This window comes from Nothobranchius furzeri, chromosome 2 (genome assembly GCF_043380555.1).
Source record: "Nothobranchius furzeri strain GRZ-AD chromosome 2, NfurGRZ-RIMD1, whole genome shotgun sequence".
NCBI classification, from domain to species: Eukaryota; Metazoa; Chordata; class Actinopteri; order Cyprinodontiformes; family Nothobranchiidae; genus Nothobranchius; species Nothobranchius furzeri.
This window is the reverse complement of record NC_091742.1, coordinates 73,655,669-73,675,767: the sequence shown is the minus strand read 5'-3', so window position 1 is coordinate 73,675,767 and position 20,099 is coordinate 73,655,669. Positions and strand designations below refer to the sequence as shown.

The 20,099-nt window shown below is 42.7% G+C and overlaps 2 protein-coding genes across 8 annotated transcripts in view; both read right to left on the bottom strand.

Annotated features, from left to right (window-relative positions):
* LOC107377079 (sodium/potassium/calcium exchanger 2) overlaps positions 1–179 on the bottom strand; it is a 68,785-nt gene extending 68,606 nt beyond the window's left edge. For all 7 annotated transcript variants that reach the window (XM_015946492.3, XM_015946495.3, XM_015946493.3 and 4 more), the window contains exon 1: positions 40–179. The gene's annotated coding sequence lies outside the window, so the exon portion shown is untranslated. The remainder of the gene's footprint in view (positions 1–39) is intronic.
* Positions 180–12,902: 12,723 nt separating this feature from the next.
* ostc (oligosaccharyltransferase complex subunit) lies at positions 12,903–19,984 on the bottom strand. Its single transcript, XM_015946496.3, has 4 exons — positions 19,767–19,984; positions 19,074–19,167; positions 18,794–18,991; positions 12,903–13,378 (listed from the first exon to the last, which is right to left on the bottom strand). Exons 1-4 carry the CDS (start codon positions 19,903–19,905, stop codon positions 13,360–13,362), a joined length of 450 nt encoding a protein of 149 aa, XP_015801982.2. The 5' UTR covers positions 19,906–19,984; the 3' UTR covers positions 12,903–13,359.
* Positions 19,985–20,099: the final 115 nt, after the last annotated feature.

The window sequence follows — 20,099 nt, the reverse complement described above, 5'->3', positions numbered from 1 at the left end:
CGCATGACGCGCGGAGGCTCACGCCGAGACCTTCCTTACCTTAGACAGAGGCGACAAAACAACAGCGGGGCGCGGGTTCCGATCAGGAAATCCTCTCCGGTGCCCTCTTGCTCTCATTCAGCAAAAAAATAAATAAAAATGTGACCGCTCACTCACTGACGACAGAGGAGGAGCTTTGGAGAGAAAGCCGCTCTTCCAAATGCGCTCACCTCCTCTCTCCTCCTCCTTGCAGCCGCAGCAGCATCGGGAGCAGCAGCATCCTTCCGGTCTCAGATCAGACGGGAGGAGCAAAAAACCAGATGGTGTGTTAGAACGATGTTGAACGCACGTGAGCTCGTGGGGGTTTTGATAGATAGACAGGCGGTGTCTCCCTCCCCTCTTTAGTGATGCTTCAGGTTGAGGGAGGAGTTGCCGTGGTTACACGGAGAAGGCAGTATCCGTGTTTTTTGTGTGATGACGGAACAGGTGGAAACTTGGGTCATTTCAAGGTTACGTGCAAGTTGTGGCTACATTTCTTAGTTAAAGGTGCAGTGTCACTGTTTTCACTTGGAGCTATAACAGCTGCAGCAGGAATGGTTTAAACTCGGTTCAGTGTGAAATTAAGTTAAACCATCACAGTCTATCAGATAACACCCATTCGTGAAGTCTGCAAGAGCTGTTTCAGTCAAATGTGTTACTGGTTCATTAAAACTATTTCTGCATTAATGAACTTCTTCATTAGAGACAGAAACGGTCCAGCTGAAACCTACATTTACTGCTTCTTTCCAATTATTATTGGAATGTAACAGCAGCTTTTTTCACTTTCACATGTCGGAGATTCGGAAAATAATCAAAGGTTTCTAATTATCCATCGAACATTGAGTCAGGAATACAAAGCTTTGATTTTTGTGTTGAATGAATTTTACTGGAGACCTGTTTCCACTATTAAAACTTGAAGGTAATTGACGGACCTTTGTGGCATGAACATGTCTCTATTTCACCGGGCCAGTCTGAAATGACTTTCTGGGCCATTTCAGGAACCTATAGGGAGCCTAAGTTTCCTCTTCTTCGGGTTGGCTCATGGTTCCTGGAGCAAAGAAAAAATGAATGCAAGTAAAGTGTGATTCAGGGTGTGGGTCAAAGCGAATTAGAAAATAGCTCTTTTAGCTCCGTTCACTTGCATTTATTTTTTCATTCTTCCGGGGACCCACATTCTCACACCCAAGGTGTCAAAATAAGACGCGTGTGACCAAGCCTCAATATATGACGATTCGGGACGCCCCAGCGCGTCAGGACACGACGATCAGGGACAAACAGCTGCCGCAGCGTCCCAGAGCGTCGGTATCCGACACCGGTGGTGGGACAGACATTAGAACTACTTGTGAACTACTTAACCTTCCCCTCACCCCAATCCTAACCTTAAGGTCACAGTTTATGGACCTTAAGGTTAGGATTGGGGTGAGGGGAAGGTTAAATAGTTGAATAATGTCCGTGTGACCGCGCGCGTCTAACAGTGACGCCAGCAGAGCCACATGACCCAGCGTGTCCCAGATCGTCGTCTCCTGAATCCCTGGGGCGTCCCGAATCGTCATATATTGAGGCTTGGTCACACGCGTCTTATTTTGACGCCTTGGGTGTGAGAATGTGTTGGAAAGCGAGGAGACTTAGGCAAGTTGACCGAAGAATCTCCTCTCCCCTAGCATAGCTGCTACATGACCAGATTTATAGTCCTTTCCTCCATGTTTAATGCTGCTTCTTTTGTCCTAAACGATGGATTTAAAGCTCACTAAACTCACAGCCATCTTCCTTCGTATCTGGTTTGATGACATCAACTTGGTGGGACGAGCATTTGTAGTGCTCTGTCTTTTCCCACCAAACCTAAAATAACTTTTGCCACCATTTGAAAGTGTGAAATCCATGGCACATAACAAACGGGATTGGAAGATAGCTCTTATCGCCCCATTGACTTCCATGTTTAGCTTTTTCACCAATTCAGACCTGCAACCCACATAATATGAAGCTAACTAACAAATAAGGAGGCTCTGAAAACATTTTTATTTTAAATGTTAAACTATGAGGCTATTTTAAAGCACATTAGCACAAAAGGCTAAATAAACATTAACCCTCTGGAGGCAGGCGTTGCAGATTTGCAACAGTTAAAACCTACCTACCTGGTTCTCCACATACGTATTTCATGAGCATTTTTTTTTTACTCAGAAGTACCCCTGGAGGACTTAGTTGTTCGTCCTTTTATCAAAATTTATTTTGAGTCTGAGAGGGTTAAAAGTCATGTTTCAGCTTATATGGTACCCCTTTATTAGACTCCACCATCGTCCCTTACAGGGCCTTGGTAGCCTTGTCTAATAAAACCTTTTTACCATTAAGCAGGTTGAACTCTTTTGGATGGGAGCAGTCAGTATATGATGGTGGTGTTTATAGCAAGAGCTTGTGTTGTATAATAAATGATGAGTCATTGACCTCATTGGTTCCTGCCCTCAGTGCTTTTGTATTTTTCGCTGCAGCGGCTTTATGTTAGCTAACACAGTCAGTGAAAGTATTCACTTGCATTACATCACATTATCGATAAAAGAAGGAAAAAGAATGAAAGCTTCTAGAGCACCACTGCCAACAAACATTGATGATATAAGTGGCTCAGAGAATATTACCCAGATGTGGCAGAGTCATTATTGTGAGCTTTTTAACTGTGTAAAAAGTAACCCACCTATGGTGGATAGTATTGATACTATGGAGGATGTGAGGGTCTCTCCACAGGAGGTCCATGACGCAGTTATGGGCTTAAAGGACAATAAGGCATGTGGTAGGGATGCTATCTCTGCAGAACACCTAAGGCATGCGAGTAGAAAACTCTTTCCTCTGCTTGCTATCTGTTTTACAGGGTTTTTAATTCAAGGCATTTTACCTGACTCCATTTTATCTGTTACAGTAGTGCCAATTTTAAAAGATAAAGCTGGCAAAATCAGTGAGAGATAATTATCGGCCAATAGCTCTGGCCAGTATTTTATCTAAAGTTATGGAGAAAGTTGATTAAAATAGAATGGAGCATTTTACTCTGACAACTGACAATCAGTTTGGTTTTAAATCAAAGCATGGTACAGACATGTGTATTTTTGCTCTGAAAGAGTTTTTAGATTTTTATAACACGCGTAATCCCACTATTTTTATGGGTTTTATTGACGCATCAAAGGCTTTTGATCGCATTAACCATGAAACATTGTTTTATAAATTACAGGACAGGGGTGTTCCTGAGTCTGTAATTAGGATTTTATCATTTTGGTATACACACCAGTCTGTGTAGGTGAAATGGGGTAATTGTGTGTCCTCTCCTTTTAAGGTCTGTAATGGTGTTAGACAAGGAGGTATTCTGTCTCCTCTTCTGTTTAATGTCTATATGGACGATCTGTCGAAGCGGCTTAATGACTGCAGAACTGGATGTGTGGTTGGTGGGACATATTAATCCACTTAATATATGCAGACGATTTGGTGATCTTCTGCCCATACGGTGCTGGCTTTCAGCAGTTACTGACGGTCTGAGTTTGACATCAATTTTAATGCCAAAAAAGTCGTCTTTTAATCGTGAGAACCAAGGACAGTAAGCTGGTTTTTCCTGATTTCCTTCTATCCGGTGCTGTTCTAAATGAATGTTCTGAGATTAAATGTTTGGGACATCACATATCTGCTGACCTGACAGATGATGATGTGGACATTTACAGACAGTGCCGTCTACTGTATGCACAAGCAAACACACTGGCACGCAGATTTGGAATGTGTTCTGTACCTGTAAAAACTGCCCTATGTACACGGCCCATCTATGGAAGCGTTATAAGCAAAGCAGCATGAGGAAACTCACTGTTGCATATAAGGATGGGATGGACAATGCTTAGAATGCCAAGACGGTGCAGTGCAAGCACAATGTTTGTTAGTGTGGGTGTACCTACAAGCCCTGCAGTGAGACAGAATCTCATGTACAGTTGTATGTGTAGATTAAGGGACTCTAAGAACAGTATAATCCTGTCCCTGACAAACCCCACACAGAGTTCTGTCATGTTTTATTCTAACATGTGGAATTATTGGCATCTTAAACTTTATGTGAGCCTAAAAGAGCTTGCACGTATTTTTACCTGTTTTACTTATTTATGTTTTTATTATCTGTTTTGGACCTTGTGTCTTTAATAAAGTGATTGATTGATTGGTTGATTGATTGATTGATTGATTTGTTGGTTGGTTGGTTAATTGATAAAGTGAGTTATGGTGACCTTTATTCTTGGTTTACTAAATTCAATAATCTTGTGCCCTCTTAAAGATGCGAGGAAAGACTCAGATTCACATCATGTCCTCGTAAAATATGTCCAATTAACAAACTCACCTAAAAATATCAGAAATGAATGACATGTCAACTTAAGCTTAATTTCTGAGTACAAGCTTGATTGTGTCTCCAACACCCACTACATATAAAGGCTGTAGAGTTGTGGGTGCTGATTTTCCTCAACTTTTCCAATAATTTCCACCATTTTCTAGGAGAGTAAGCATCTGATCGACTTGTTCAGAGGATGAAAATAGGGAGTGGAGGTGTGGAAAAACACAAGTCAGCATCTTCAGTGTCTTTCTATCTAAAAACTGTGTTAATTAAACTAATTTATATCACATCTAACAACAGAAAGGACATTTTCGCAGGGGCTTTTTTTCTATTTCTAAAGAAATGATTGCCTATCATTTATTTATCTTCTCTAGTTATCCAAGCAGAAGACTTTTTCTAAACTCATCCAGAGGAACTCTATAGCCTCAAAAACACTGAATACTTAACGAATGCAGTTTGCAATACATAAGGCTTCCACCTAGACCAAAGAGTTCAATCAGAGCATTCACACTGGCTGTCATGCGGTCACAGGGATATCAGCTCACAGTGTTTGATGGTTCACGTTATATTTACGGGTATATCTTTAAACATATTATGTCACACATCCAGGGACGAAATTTTGATTTCAGAAGTGGGGGGGACACAGCAGGCTTGTGCGGATTTGGGGTGGGGGGTGTTATGTAAAGACCCCTTGACACGTCACGTGCCCATCTCAATAATTTTTCCATCCTTATTGAAGTGCAGTTTTGGCTGTTGACAATGGATAGGCCATTGCATTTATTGTTTTGGGTCTTTTTTTATTGTTTTTGGTGCAACATTTTCTAACAGGGAGTTAGATTCCTTTTTTATTTAATTTTTGTTTGTTATTTTTATTCATTTAGAAGTTCTGGTTCTGGACATTTCAATGTTAAATGAAGGTTCATTTGTTGCATTTTAAAGGGTGTACTTGCATTATTATGATATATTAACATTATATTAGTGGTTATTTTGGTCTAGATAATGTTGACAATGATATCGTTTATCATCAACAATTTGTTGGACAAAATATCGTCCAGCAAAATGTGTTACTTTCCCAGGCCTAGTCAAAAGTATAAAAATTATTTATACATAAACGGTCCCTCCTGAGATCTGGCCGTTTGTTCATTTGCTGTGTTAGAGGACATGCTGAACTAAGGTTTTACACATGATCATCACCCTAACATTTGAGTGTATAAAAACATATTAAATATGTTTTTTCCCTTAAAAGTGTTTAAACAGTTGTTGCATTTCAACACACAAAAAATAAAAGGAAAAAATAAGATAAATCTAATGAAAAGTGTACATCTTTGACATTAAGCTTAAAAAAATCTGTTGATGATGATGATACTGTTCATTTTTCAGAGCTTTTTAATGTGAAAATATGCATTGCAATAGATGAGTTTACAATAAAGTTAAATGATAAAAGTTTTGAAGTTACACTTCTACTACTACTACTACTAGTAATAATAATTATGATAATAGTAATAATAAAAATAATAATAATTATAATAATACGAATAAATTGTGTCTGAGGAGTCAGTTATGTGGAGGAGATGAGTTTGTAAAAGTTAGTTTTAAGTATGTTTGTGAAGGAGGAGGTGAGTCTGAGCTTAATGCAGGTCTGTCACATGTTCCAACTTACGTTTAGACTTTGAAAGAAGTCTCTTATATCCACTTTTCGTTTTCTTGACATGCTGCCTCCTGGCTGTGCCTAACTACCAAAGACTCACAAATGAACACTTATTCAAATGTTATGTAATGGAAGCTGAGCTGAGCTCTGATATTACACAGCGTCTAGTTGACGATGTGACTCAGTACCGGTGTTCCCTAGCGGCTCCAAACTAGCAAAACAACGTGAGCACGTTCTGACTGTTTACAACTTGAGTGACAGCAGCAACAGTCAATAATACGTTAGCAAGTATCAGCAGAGCCAATAGATTAGCTTTTGGGCGGGTCTAATAGTAAACCGGTTTCCGTTTCGGTCCTAGTGCTCAACCAAATCCATTTAATGGAGCGTAACATTGTTTTTGGATGGAAAAAAGTGCGGGGGACCAAAACTGCCTTTTGAAAAAGTGGGGGGGACATGTCCCACCCGTCCCCCCCCAAAATTACGTCCCAGCACACATCTAATCATTGTTGTGGAAGCAGATTTCTGGAAGTGTACAGCACATGAACCACAGTCTGTGTGAATGGCAGTCTGTCTGGAAACGGTGTGGAAACCGGGCTGCCGTTACACGCTTAGTGTGAACGATCGATAAGCCTCTCTAATGAGTCCAGGCTCTGCCCTGAGGTCCTCCGCTGGTGGGACCTGTCTGAAACACCTCATACGGTACATTTCCACAACGAAGGGGAAATCTCCAGCTGGCAAAAGTGACACAGAAGTGACAAAAATTGCAGTTCCCCCCTGATTCACTAAATGCTGGCTCCAACACCCTCGTTGACTCCCATGTTAAAAATTCCAATTTCACAGCAGAAAAAACAGTATGGTTCAAAAAAACCATTTTAGGTTTAATAGATCTAGTTTACAGTCATGGCAACTCTGATGGCAATGAATTTTTTATAACTCATCCTTTTAGGTGTAATTAAATGCTTGAGATTATGAATAATAAGATATTGATTAATGTCAGAGCTAGCGCTAGCGGCTAGCTCTAGGTAAAGGCCTCGGCCTTGGCGTTAATAGATGTTCGGCTATTTCCACTCTCTGAACTTAAGTTGTGCCCTCTGTGTGTTCGTGTTTGGATGTTAATCATAAAATTATTTGACAAAGAGGGCAAGCTCATTAACTGCACTAAGAGATCATCCAAGAAGTCTCAGCTAATCTTTTTTTTTTTTTTGACGAGTAAAATTATATCAGAACATTTACCAGTACTTTAATGTGCTGGTTAAATGGGCTAAAATGCTGCGTATTTAGCATAACACTGCTTGGTCGAAAATGGGTCGAAATATGACATGTTGGTAGGGGTACCGAAGCTCAAGCTAGCAAACCGAAGCTAACAAAGGTTGGCAGGTGCTTTTAGCCAGAGAAACATGGTTGAGATGCTCTGAGGTAAAGCACTGCCCCCACTTTGGTATAGTCTCCCTCCCTTCTGGAGGATCTCTGACCGCAGTGGAGGCAGGAGCTCCTGGGTGCTCTGGCTGCCTGGCTATGGCTGCAGCGGAGCAAGGCTGCAGCCATGCTGGCTGCATGTGGAGCTCTCTCAGGAGCAGTACACTCCCACTAACCTACTCAGAGATGTGGTAAATTGTGTGTTTGATTTAGACAATTTAAAATGATCTGTAATTGCAGTATGAGTCATCCACATGAAGCTCATTGCACTCTGGTGACCCGGCTCTTCAGATTAGATCTGTCAATATTTCTGCCTATCAAACCAGATCCCAATCCAAGCTGTCAGCTCTTTTCCAACAATGGCTGCACTCCTCTCTTGCACTCATCACTGGCCTGTCCTGATCTGGCTGCATTTCCAGGATAAAAGTGATGACTGGCCTACCGGTCATGTGGGCTGCAGTCAGTGAGGAAGGGTTGACGGCGGCAGTTGTTTTGATTAGTCTGAAATCTGTGCCGGGGCAAAGCAGCAGAAATTTCCATGCTGGCCCTGCCCACCCTAACGTCAGCCCGGCAGCTAAATCCGAGCCTTTGTGTCCCGCATAGCTATGTGGATTTGTCAGCACTGAGGCAGCAGCGGTGGGAGGTAAATGGGATGGTGAAAATGAAAAGCAAGATTCTTTCCGATATGGAAGGAAGTTATAAAACAAGTATTAACTCTCAACAATATTCAACAAAAAGGTCTGACGCAGCCAATTAACACCCTGATTTAGACTCGACTCCAAACAACGGAGTCCTGTTGTAGAACAATACAATCACATGACCCCTTTTAAATTAAAAAAAGAGGATGAGTTTTTGTTACAATGTATCTCGTTGGGCCATTGCATAAAACGGAGACAAACACAGTTTTTGGAGTTTACAAGTAGTTGATTAAAATACGCCTCATCAGACAAACAGGCAAGCAGCCCCAGTGGCGATCTGCATCAGACACGGTGCACAGGTGCAGCCTGTACTAAAGCCTGGACAGAGAGGACACAGTAGGGCATAACACTGATACAGCTCGCTGGCTCTGATGAAGACTGGTCCAAGTGGGTCTAAATTGTGTGGATTTGTTGTGGATTTATATAAAAAAAAACATTCTGTAACCAATCTGAAAGCAGACATTTGGTTCTCTATTGGTTGGAAATGTCACACCACAGATTGTATTGATATTTTTACTAAAATGAACAAGCTGGGTCTTCCCGCTCTGTTGATTTCTCTCCTGTCTTTGCTCGGGCGAGTATTCTCAGCGTTTACCAGGTAAATCCGCTTCAATTTGCTTAATTTGGTCACAGCTCTATAAAAAAGTTACTTCCACAAAACTTTTGCTAAACATTTTTTCCTTATCAAGAGTTATAGTAGCCTTCTCATTAACAGTAGGGCTGCAAGGTTGTCATAGGGCCCAAAGCAAAATATGCTATTGTCCTAAGAAGACTAGACGTATAACTGTCAATCAAAATATGCACTAGAGTAGTCGGGAGGATCCCATCAAGTGGTGTGAGATGGCCAACGGTGCTGTCAAGTGACAGATTTTACTGTCTCACTACTGCTGTGGTCCAAACTTTAAAGTGTGTTGGCCCTCTGGTGCCCCCTTGTGGCCTGGGGCCCCCAAGTAATTGCCTGGCCAGCCAGTTGGCTCGTGGCGCTTCCACTCATTAGGCCACCTTACTCTAGTACAACTCAGACTTTGTATTGTATATTATACAGAGGTTTGATTTAAGTTTGTAGTTTAAAGAGACTGTACATTTTTTGCTTTTAAAAAGTTTGACCTTTATGAATGGGTTAATGCCTTAAAATTGATATTGTGATATAGCTATGTGTGAACATATTTTATATACATAAGTTATGAAAACTACATAAATCAATTAGTAAACTGTAGTTTTTTAGCTTTTGTCCATGAAATAATTATTACATTTTTGTTGAATCCAACCAGATATTCTTAAAACTCAGTTGCTCTGCTATTATTCTAAACATATTCTGTGTATTCTGGTCATTAATGAGATATTTTAATCTGAGTAGAATATATCAGATGAATAAATCTTTGTGTTGGGGTCAGGAGGTGAAGTGAACCACAAAATCTCATCAATCTTTGGTGACCTTACAGCAGTTAACCAATGTTAGACATCACTACAGCACAAACAGAACGAGTGGCACAGTGATTTGTGAGTTACATCCTCTGATTCAAACGATGGAAAATAATATGTTCTCATGATTGATTATTAGGGTTGAACATCTAATCATCAGTACACAGAAGTAATGGTGATTTGGTGGAAAGGTTTAGGAACATGACCCAAAATTGCTGCACAATTTCTTTCATTGTTGACTTTTTGTGCCAAATCTCATGTAAAGCAGCACAGCATTGATAGAGGAAATGTGCTGCATTACAAAGTTAATCCTTATGTCAGCAGATGGGCTGACCAGCAGAGCTGCAGGGATGGGTGTGCAATGCAAGTCGAGGGGCAGAAGAGGTCAAAAGCCCTTGCAGTCCGTCTGGTTAGGACTAGACGAATGGAGAAATTAGTCAGATTGTGCCAAAACCCAAACAAGACGAGGGAGGAGAAAGACCCCTCTGCTAAGTAAAACAAAAAGTGCAGAAATTTCTATCTCATGGCAATGGGAACGTAAAAGCAGAGCCATAATCCCATTTTAATCGCAGTGGATTTATTAAACAGAAACAGCAGGTTTAAATCTCAGCAGATTATTCAGAAGGAGCTGTGGAAAGGTGTGAGGTTGGTGAAGCTTATGCAATCGGGTGCAATTCAGGTGGTGCTTTTTTTAAACACAGCACTTTTGGATAGGGACAGGGTGTGCATTTCAAGACCCTCAAAAATGTGTTTTTGCACAGGAAGTCTTTCCCTGGATTAACATCTTGAACTAAGAGTGAGATTATTCCTTTATAGAATATCTGTTGACATTAAAACCAGCTGCAGATGTCATCAATTATTATCTCTCTGTGTGTGGTGTATAAATGTAATAATTATTTCCAGTTAATAATTTTAAAAAATCACATATTTGTGGCCCGCGGAGACTTTTAATCTGACGATTTTGTCGTGAAGATTTTGGACACCCCTGCTTTAAATGACGATGCAATTTTTGTAGTTTAGCAGCTTAAAAAAATCACAACGAGAAAAAAAAGAAATGCTGTAGTTGTATTCAACTTTGACAAAATATAGGAAGAAAAAACACCAAATGTTTACCAGCATAGACCCTTTTGGGATGAGAACCAGTGACACCAAGCTGGAAGTTTTTGAAAATAAAATGAGCAAAAATGATTTAAATGTGATTTTTTAAAATGCTAAACAGAAAACTCAGCACACAATATTTCAACAAAAAGAAGAAAAAATGTTTTTTCAAAAGACACATATCTGTAAAACTTAAAGGTGCAGTATGTAAGATTATAGTGAGAATTTTACAGTGAGAAAATCCCTAAATTCCCTAATGTTTCAGTTATTTTGGAAGGAAGGTTATACTGAAACGTATTTCATATCCAGCTGGCTGCGGAGATTGTCAGTTTTTCTCCTTTCTAACAAAGGAAGGAGGGACGTACTGTTTACATCAGTGAGTGTGGAGTTGTTGTGTCTCCTGCGAGCTAATGCTGCAGTGCCAACAATGATAATTTGACAACAGCCAGCAAAAAGCTTCAGAGTTGTTTAAAGTGGTTGCAGTAACCACATTTTACCAGAGAATGTCAGTTTTACTTCATTCCTACATAATGCACCTTTAATTGATACAAGACAAAAAGGATCTTGTGTTTGTTTTAATGAAGAAAATTTTCCTGAATCTGAATCTTATTTTTTCTAGTTTCTTAGTCTTCTATTAAAAAAGCAACAATTGTTGTTCTTCCGCTTCTCTTCCCAAACCCTCACTAATATCTTCATTATTGGCTGTATTATATATCATTACCTTGAGGAGAGAAGGGAGACTAAAAGAGGAACTATGGGTCCTATGAAGTGGAATAGATAATCGATCAAACAGATTGACATGCTAACAGCTAGTTTGAGCAGAGCCAAGACAATAAAGTCTAGAAGCTAATTTAACCCATTAATGCCAGAAATATTACACAATAAAAACCCACTTGAATTTATTTTCTAATGTTAATATAACACCTATATATATAATAATCTGTTTTGTTTTATTGCGTGATTCTATAAAATAGTGTAGTATCTTTAGGTTATGAGGTGCATTGTGTTGTTTTACATTTCAGTGTTTGGCAATTACTTGTGTGGCCACTAGGTGGCACTTGAAGTATTTTGGCAGTTCAGTGACACATTGCAGCTCTCCGAATCATGGTGAAATATTAATATTCCGTACCCAAGATAACATTGAAGTTCCAACTAATGAAGATGTAGAACCTTATTTGTCCTGCGATAAAACAAATAGCAATAAAATAGGCTCTTACCACCCATAGGTCCTCCACCAGAGGTGATGAAGGAGCTAATCCTAAAGCTGTATATATGTACACCTTCAGTACCGAGTGTATTTACATCCTTGTCATTGGACTTTTTCCCGTGAGACATTCTTCAATCTGCTGTGTCTGCCAAGAGAGGATAATGGTGGTGCTGCTTAAAGGGAGCAGCGTCCTGACCAATCACAGGCTTGCGTGCTTTATCACTTTTGAAGGATAGTTACAAAATTGGGCACATCTCCATCAACCTCTGCAGGCCTGCTGCAGAGCCCAACATGTAATTGTGTTGTCTCCGTACCCTTCGCAGATGGAGAAGTATCATATTCAGTCTGGATGAGGCCAGAAGGGGTTTAAAGTCATTTTTGACTAAAGTACAGAAGTTATCTAATAAATACTTTCATTGCAATTGCATTATTCTATTAAACATTCTGAATCCAGCTTCTGACAGCAAAAGCAAAAATAAGTATGATTTTCCTTTAGGCCAACATTCATTAAAACACCTACAGAGGTCATTTAAATGTTAAATGCTGACACAACTCCATTAGGTTTTTGTGAAGTCTCAGTTTGTCATTTAGATTTCGAAAACATCAGTTTACACGATTTTTTATTAACATCACTGTTCCATCAGAAAAACTACTCAGGAAACCATAAAAGTTTCTTCTTTTATTTCACTGTGGTCCAGTTTCTATGTAGATCATTAATCACATGATTCTCAAATCTCATGAAAATAATTATTAAAGTTTACAGTTGGTGATCAAAGACGAGAGGAAAACAAACATGTCTGAAGAACAATATGGGGTGCTCCATGGGACACTAGCTCAAAAGCAACTCGGAACAAAAAAAATGTGAGCAGTAACGCCACCTTGTGGAGGAAAAATGGCATTTTATTTGAATTCAAACAGGTGAACTGATCCGTTTTCAGGAAACAACCCAGCAAGACAGAAGAGAACAAAAAGCAGTGACAGCATCCAGGATCACTGATGAACAAAACCCAAGCTGGTAAGTTTCTCTTTAAGGACTGAAGCAAATAAAAAGATGGAGGATTTCTGTAAAGGGAGATTTATTTCACAACCTTGTACAAAAATGAAACCGTTACAGGTTCAAGACCTTTTCTATACAAAGCAGACCAATGTAGACACCCATAGAATCACATAGAACTCATTTTATTTCTGAATGCTTCATCGTCACCATTTCTCGCCTTCATGAACATTTCACCCTCTACTGATGTATGCTATAGTGGCAATAGGTTTTCCTGTGATAACCTACAAACAGAGCCAACAAAGACTAACGTGATGGTGAAAGAAAAGGGAGAAATGAAGTCAAACAGAGCAGATGCGACTGTGACGGGATGGTCTCAGTTCTTCAGCTGGTCAGTGCTTCCAATCCAAAATGTCTTCATGTGTGATGAGCAGTAACATTTACAGGTGATCTAAATGCTACTTCCTGTAGGACGCCAGTGCCATTTATGTCTGACTCTGTTGATCTTTGATGTTTGTATCCTTATCCCATGAGGTATCCTCTGAAAACATAAAACACGGGTTAGCGTGATCTCTGTTACCATTACAGAACTGTAACACAGAATTTGCCCCGTTTGTTTTGCCACTTAAATGTTGCAGATCTAACATGTTTCAATATCAGGACGAAGACAACCTGGGTCAACACTAAACGCTGTTTTTAATAGATGATGTCATTCGTTAGAGAAAAAAAGCTCTGAAACCCAACCTGGCCTCATGTGAAAACGTTTTTGAATCCCCGGTTAAGTCATGATTTACAGAATCAATACGGGGTATTCCCCCTTTCTGAGTTTATGTACAATTTTAAAGAAATCTGTAAAAATGAAAGTCTGACCATATTCTATGATATAATGTAGAAAATATGTAATTTTTTCTTTTACCAAGTTGCCCCCGCCCCGTAGAGCCCCATGAAATTTGAATTGAACAACGCTCAGCATTAGTCAATAGCCTTACCCCTCCTTTCCACCGGATGTGAAACCACTGCGAAACATACTCTGCAGCAATTAGCCGCTATTATAGTGGATGGACGCCTTTCCGCCAGCCATGAAGAGAAGCAACTGCTATTTTTTTTTTACACCATATGTTTTCAGAACTCTGCAGTTCAGTTCAGACAGGAAGTCATACACGGAAGCTGCGTAAAACACAAGTTAAAGTCCCATAGTCATCATCACACACTGGTGAAATTCATCTCTGCATTTGACCCATCCCCATGGAGGGGAGCGGTGAGCTGCAGCGGTGAGCTGCAGCGGTGGCTGCGCTCGGGAACCATTTGGTGGTTTAACCCCCCCAATCCAACCCTTTAAAGCTGAGTGTCAAGCAGGGAGGCATTGGGTCCAATTTTTAAATTCTTTAATGTGACCTGACCGGTAATCGAACCCTGATCTCCCAGACCCAGGGCGGACACTCATAAAAGTAGTGTGCAGATTTCCAGTTGCTTAACTCATAAAGACAAGTATGTCATTTCATGTGAAACCTCCAAAGCTGAGGTTAACAGAACAGAACATAAACCGCAGACCTTCTTGGACACGTGCGGTCATCTTTCTCCTCAGAAACTCTGTTCGAACTGATTACAGTTCCACCGGCCACACCCTGACCTGAATATTACCAGACCTGTAGAATTCTATAGAACCTGTCTGATAACATGAAGTGGGTTAAATATTTAAAAAAGCAACACATCATCAGGAATTAAGGAACAGAAGAAGACAGATAAAACTAATGTGGGCATGAATGTCTCGTTACATCTGTTGTAAAAGTAACGTTGGTTACGTATTGTAACCCCAGATTTTATTTCGTCTAGTCTTAGCCCTTAAGCTAGCTGCTATTGGAAGGATGATCTCAGCATCAGCCAATCATGAAGAGCTTAAATGTATGCCCACCAATGGTGGGCACCCCTGTGGGTATATAAGTGGAGCGACTCCACTGTTCGCCTCAGATGGCTCTTAGTCCTACAGAACCAGTGGGTCCATTTGCTTAAGGGCTGCGACTAGGCTCATAGAATCTGGGGTTACAATACGTAACCAACGTTCTATTTCGTCTAGTCTTAGCCCTTAAGCTAGCTGCTATTGGAATAATGCGCAGCTGGATGGGTTTACGCCACACTGGTTAGCTCAACCAATGGACACACCCAACATGTCTCCTTTTAGTGGGGGTAGCTCAGCCTCAGCCCAGGGCTTAAAAGGCTGAGGCAGCCAGAGAGAAGAGTGGGGCCCCACTAAAAACATCATCCACAAGAGGATGAAATTCATTCAAGTAGGGCTGATGTGGTGCCATTATGCTTTCACTCAGCCTGCTGAGGTCCAAGCACTGAACGAGTGATGGATCCTGAAGACACATCTCGTAAATAATAACGAGTAAAGGAACAGGGTGAAGCAGCCTGACAAATGTCTTCCATTGACACACCACTGAGGAGCGCCATCGAAGAGGAAATCCCTCTGGCTGAGTGAGCCCTGAGTGTCTCAGGAGGATCCCGCCCTGATGATGTGTAAGCGAGTGAAATGGCGTCACACAGCCAGTGTGAAAGACGCTGGGTCGACAGCGCTTGCCCAAGGGAAGAATCTCTGTAGTGCACAAACCGGCTTTGTGAGCGGTGAATCCCTGAAGGGCGTGACACATATCGTGCGAGTGCGCGCACCGGGCAGAGAAGGTGGGAAGCCGCCTCCTCATCAGAATTATGGGGAGGAGGAAAAGGTCCAGCCAATGAAATTGACCTGGATTTGAAGGAAGTATTAATGTTTTGGGGCACAAAGGCTCGGTTGGGGCATAAAACAGCGGACCCGCCATCTTCCCGGATCCTGAGGCATGTGGGAGCCACTGAGAGGGCGAGTTAGGTCGCTCACTCTCTTGACTGATGCCAGCGCCAGCAGCAAGGCAGTTTTGAGTGGCAGGAACTTGAGTGAGACCTGGTCCAAGGGTTCAAATGGGGCTTCAGATAAGCTGCGCAGAACCACCGTTAGGTCCCAGTAGGGAAATAGCGGGCGGGACACAGGTCTGTTCCTTCTGACACCTTTTAGAAAACGTTTTGGATGATTGAAAACAGATCTATCTCCAAAACCCTGGTGGCAGGATGAGATAGCTGCAGCATGTTTTAATAGTGCTGAATGCGAGGCCCCTGTCCATCAGCATCTGCAGAAACGATAGGACATCTGCCAGCTGGCAGGAGAGCGCTTGAACATTCCGCTCTGTGCACCATTTCTGGAAAGCTGCCCATTTAGCAGCATAAGATGTGACGTTAGAAGGTGCCCGCGCACTCTGAATCGTGGAGACCACATCATGCGGCAGCCCAGAAGCCTCTAAGCGTGACAGTTCAGCGGCCAGACCCACAGCCGTTGGCCTATTTCTGGAGGATGTTTGATTATCCCATCCACCTGGAGAAGGGCGTCCGCCCTCCACGGGGAGCCGGACACTAGCGCTTGCAGGTCTGAAAACCATGACGCAGACAAGCATCTGGGAGCCACCAGAATTACCGAGAGCTGTTCCGACCGAACTCGGTCCAGGAGACGGGGAATCAGTGGGACTGGCGGAAACGCATTCAGGAGCGTCTGAGGCCAGGGCTGGTGTGAGAAGGCGTCCACTCCGAGTGGGGGGTGGTCCCGGGGACTCAGGGAAAACCACAGGCGACACTGAGCGTTTTCGCGAGCCGCAAACAGATCCACAGAGGGTTCCCCGAACTTGATCCATATCTGTGATATCAGTGCGGGATGCAGACGCCAGTCGGAGTCGCGGGGTCCCCCTCTCGACAGGATGTCCGCTGCTATATTCAGGACCCCCGGAATGTAGGTGGCTTTGATGGACAGCAGGTGGACATGTGCACAACAGAGTAAATCTGTGGCTATGCGCAATAGTGGGAGGAATCAAGCTCCTCCTTGGCGATTTATGTAGGCTGCCGCCACCTGGTTGTCTGTGTGAACTTCGACATGACGGCCCTCGAGAAGAGCAGCGAAGTGTCTGATCACATACCTCACTGACATAAGCTCCAACACATTTATGTGCTCTTGCATGTGGGAGGGTCAGCGATCTGCCACCGTATGGGACAAGCACGTGCCCCCACAACCCAACAGTGACGCATCCGTAAACACAGATACGTGTGACGTAGGACGTCCGATGGGGACCCCGTGTGAGAGGATGCAGGGATTCCCCCAGTGAGTGAGGTCCCCGCCCACTGAAGAGGGATCCCTCAACATACGTCTCTTCTGACGTATCGGGTGTACCAGGAGGCGGATGAACCAACGCTGCAGGCGCTTCGTGTGCAGTAAACCTAACAGCACCACAGCGTGGGCTGCAGCCATCATGCCCAGAAGTTTCATGACTAACAGGGCTCTCACGATCTTGCGGGGTTGCATGCGGGAGATCACCGTGGTGAGATCTGCCGCTCTCGCCGGAGAGAAACATGCTCTCATCAGGGAGGTGTTCAGCTCCACCCCGAGAAACACAATTGACTGGGATGGAAGGATGGAGCTCTTTTCCCAGTTTATGGAAAACCCCAGGGTTGACAGATGCTCCATTAACTTCCTGGTTTGCTCTGACGCCTCGTCCTTGGACCGGGCGCATAGGAGCAGATCGTCCAGGTAAAATAAAACCCTCATTCCCGCCGTGCGCAATGGCTGCAGAGCGGTCTCCAGACATTTGGAGAAGGTGCACGGGGCTAGCGAGTAGCCGAAAGGGAGACGATTGAACTGGTATTGAAACTCCCTTGAATGAAAAGTGCAGGAACTTCCGGTGTTTGGGAATTACTGGGATGTGGAAGTATGCGTCTTTCAGGTCTATTGACGTGAACCAGTCCCCGGAGCGCACGTATTCTAGGACTTGCCTCATTGTTAACATGCGGAAATGCATCACTGCTATGGAGCAGTTGAACAGGGAAAGGTCGAGAATTGGTCTCATTCCTCCAGACTTCTTCGGTACTACGAAGTAGCGGTAGTAAATGCCTGAGAGCTCTTGTCCGCGAGGGACTTGGGAAATGGCGTCCTTGGACAGAAGTTCCCGCAGCTCCAGGGCCTGAGATTGTTCCTGTGACGTGAACGTCGTCTCCACGATCCTGTTGAAGGGAGGAGGAGCGGACTGAAAATGGAGTGTGTGACCGCAATGAATGGTCTCCGATATCCATTTGCTCATGAGACAAAGGCGGCGCCATTCTTGCGCGCGTTCCAACAGTGGACGCGTGTTCGAGGTCAAATGAACGACGTCTGAGGACTGGGTTTGCGCCCTTACCGCCGTCGCTCGCACCAGAGAACTGGGAGTGACCCATGGAGGGCTGCGCTCGAACGGGCGAGTGTGAAACAGCTGGAAGAGGCTGATCCGCACCGCGGAGCGTGGAGTCCAAAGTTAAAGGACGAGTGGGAGCCGGGCCCGTGCACGGGGACGACAAAGTGCCAGCGGATGGAACCGCGCGTGGTCGCGACAGTAGTAGTGAGATGGTTTGGAGCTGCTTCGCCAACTTAGGACCTAGACCACTTTTTTTATAGCACTTTCAACAGCCTGAACAGGTGAGTTTTCAGCTGTTTTTATTCAGAGTCTAAGCAGGTGAGGTGTGTAACAGCTGCAGCTTAAGCATCTCATGCAGCTTAGAGGAGATGTACAGTTGGATGTCATCTGCGTAAAGATGGTAGGAGATTCCTTTAAAGGAGCTCAGGATGTGCTGAAGAGGGAGCAGATATATGCCCCAGCACAGAACCTTGTGGGACGCCGTGGGTGAAGGAGTTGACATTGCAACCTGTTATGTTTAGGCTGGATGGGGTTTCCCCTTATTAAAAGAAACTATTTAAACATGCTTTTTACATTTACTTTGTGTGACACTAACATGTGTTTGCTGATCTGAAATATTTAGGCGGCAAAGGAGCAGATGGGTTTTCACAATACTGTGTAATCTTTGAGACATCAAATTATAAACACAGATCCCATTTTATCAACTGGTTTTGACTCACGGAAGCTTCATGCGCATGAACACTCTGGCCATGAAGAAGCTGAGGAGAACGCTGATAAACCCGATGAAGAGAAGCAGGAAGCGGTTGAGTTTTGGAATGTTCGGTGCGTTGGAGCGGTCCAGGATTATGAAACCCAGGCCTCCCATTGTGAAGAGAAAACTTGAGGCCAGACCTTCCATAATGTACTGGCCGTTAACTCTGGGGGGGAAAATGCATTTCTCCAGTTAAGCATCCACAAAATTATGGGAATGATTGATGTATATATATACGGCTGCTGTACCTGTAAGCCAGGAAGGCAACTGGCCGTTGGTGTCCATGCTCATCAGTCATCGAGCCAACACTTGGAGGCTCTACAATAACATCGTAGATGATTCCTGTGGAGTGGAACATTAAATGTAACCAAACCATAAACAAATATATACTCAGGTTTAAAACAAAGAGCAAAAAGTCTTAGAATTAAGAATAGGGGATGAGTGTTTTCACCTAGTGAAAAAATGTAGGTTACATCTTTATCCTTAAATTAATTGCCTATTAATCCTTTTTTGTTCATTTTTAATATTTTTTCAAAAAAATCAGTCTCAGATTACAAACTCATGTGTTGCCACAAACTACCAGCAGGGGACCCTATCGAACCCTAAACCTTGAGAAATTACCATTTTGTAAAACTAGCTTTAAAATTTCCTACAAACTAAATCCTGGCATTCCTCCCAACAAAGCACCTCGATTAGATCCTTGATACAACAACTTTTCAAAATCCTATCGGTTTTACCAAATAAACCAGGCTAATCTTAGCCTATTCTTTGTTTAGCTACTGAATTAACCTCCCTTCACATTTTACAATGGACGCGACACAGCTGCTTTATAAATTCAGTGAAACTGGAAAGATAAAGGCAGTAGAGACAAGTGGACAGCTAGGAAACAGGTCTTAACGAGATGCATTTAGCACAAACTAGCTAGCCAACGGCTCGTTTACCTCCTGTGATGAGAAAGTAGGACACAATAACGATCGCATACACGGTCATGGCCGACGGCATGTGCAGCCATGAAGGCTTCTTCAGCTTTATATTCGGACATTCAAGAACAACGAACGGAATGCTGTACAAAGTCTCCATGATGATTCTGGTAGAGCGATGCAGCCAAAGGCTGACGTTCGTCTGAGCGCTGACTTCGTTGACGTGTCCCGGAAGTGTAAAATAAATAAATAAATATATATATATATATATATACATATATGACTTGTATACACGTTTTTATAATATGGTATAATATAGCTAGATCCTAATATAATTTAGTCTAAATATGTTAA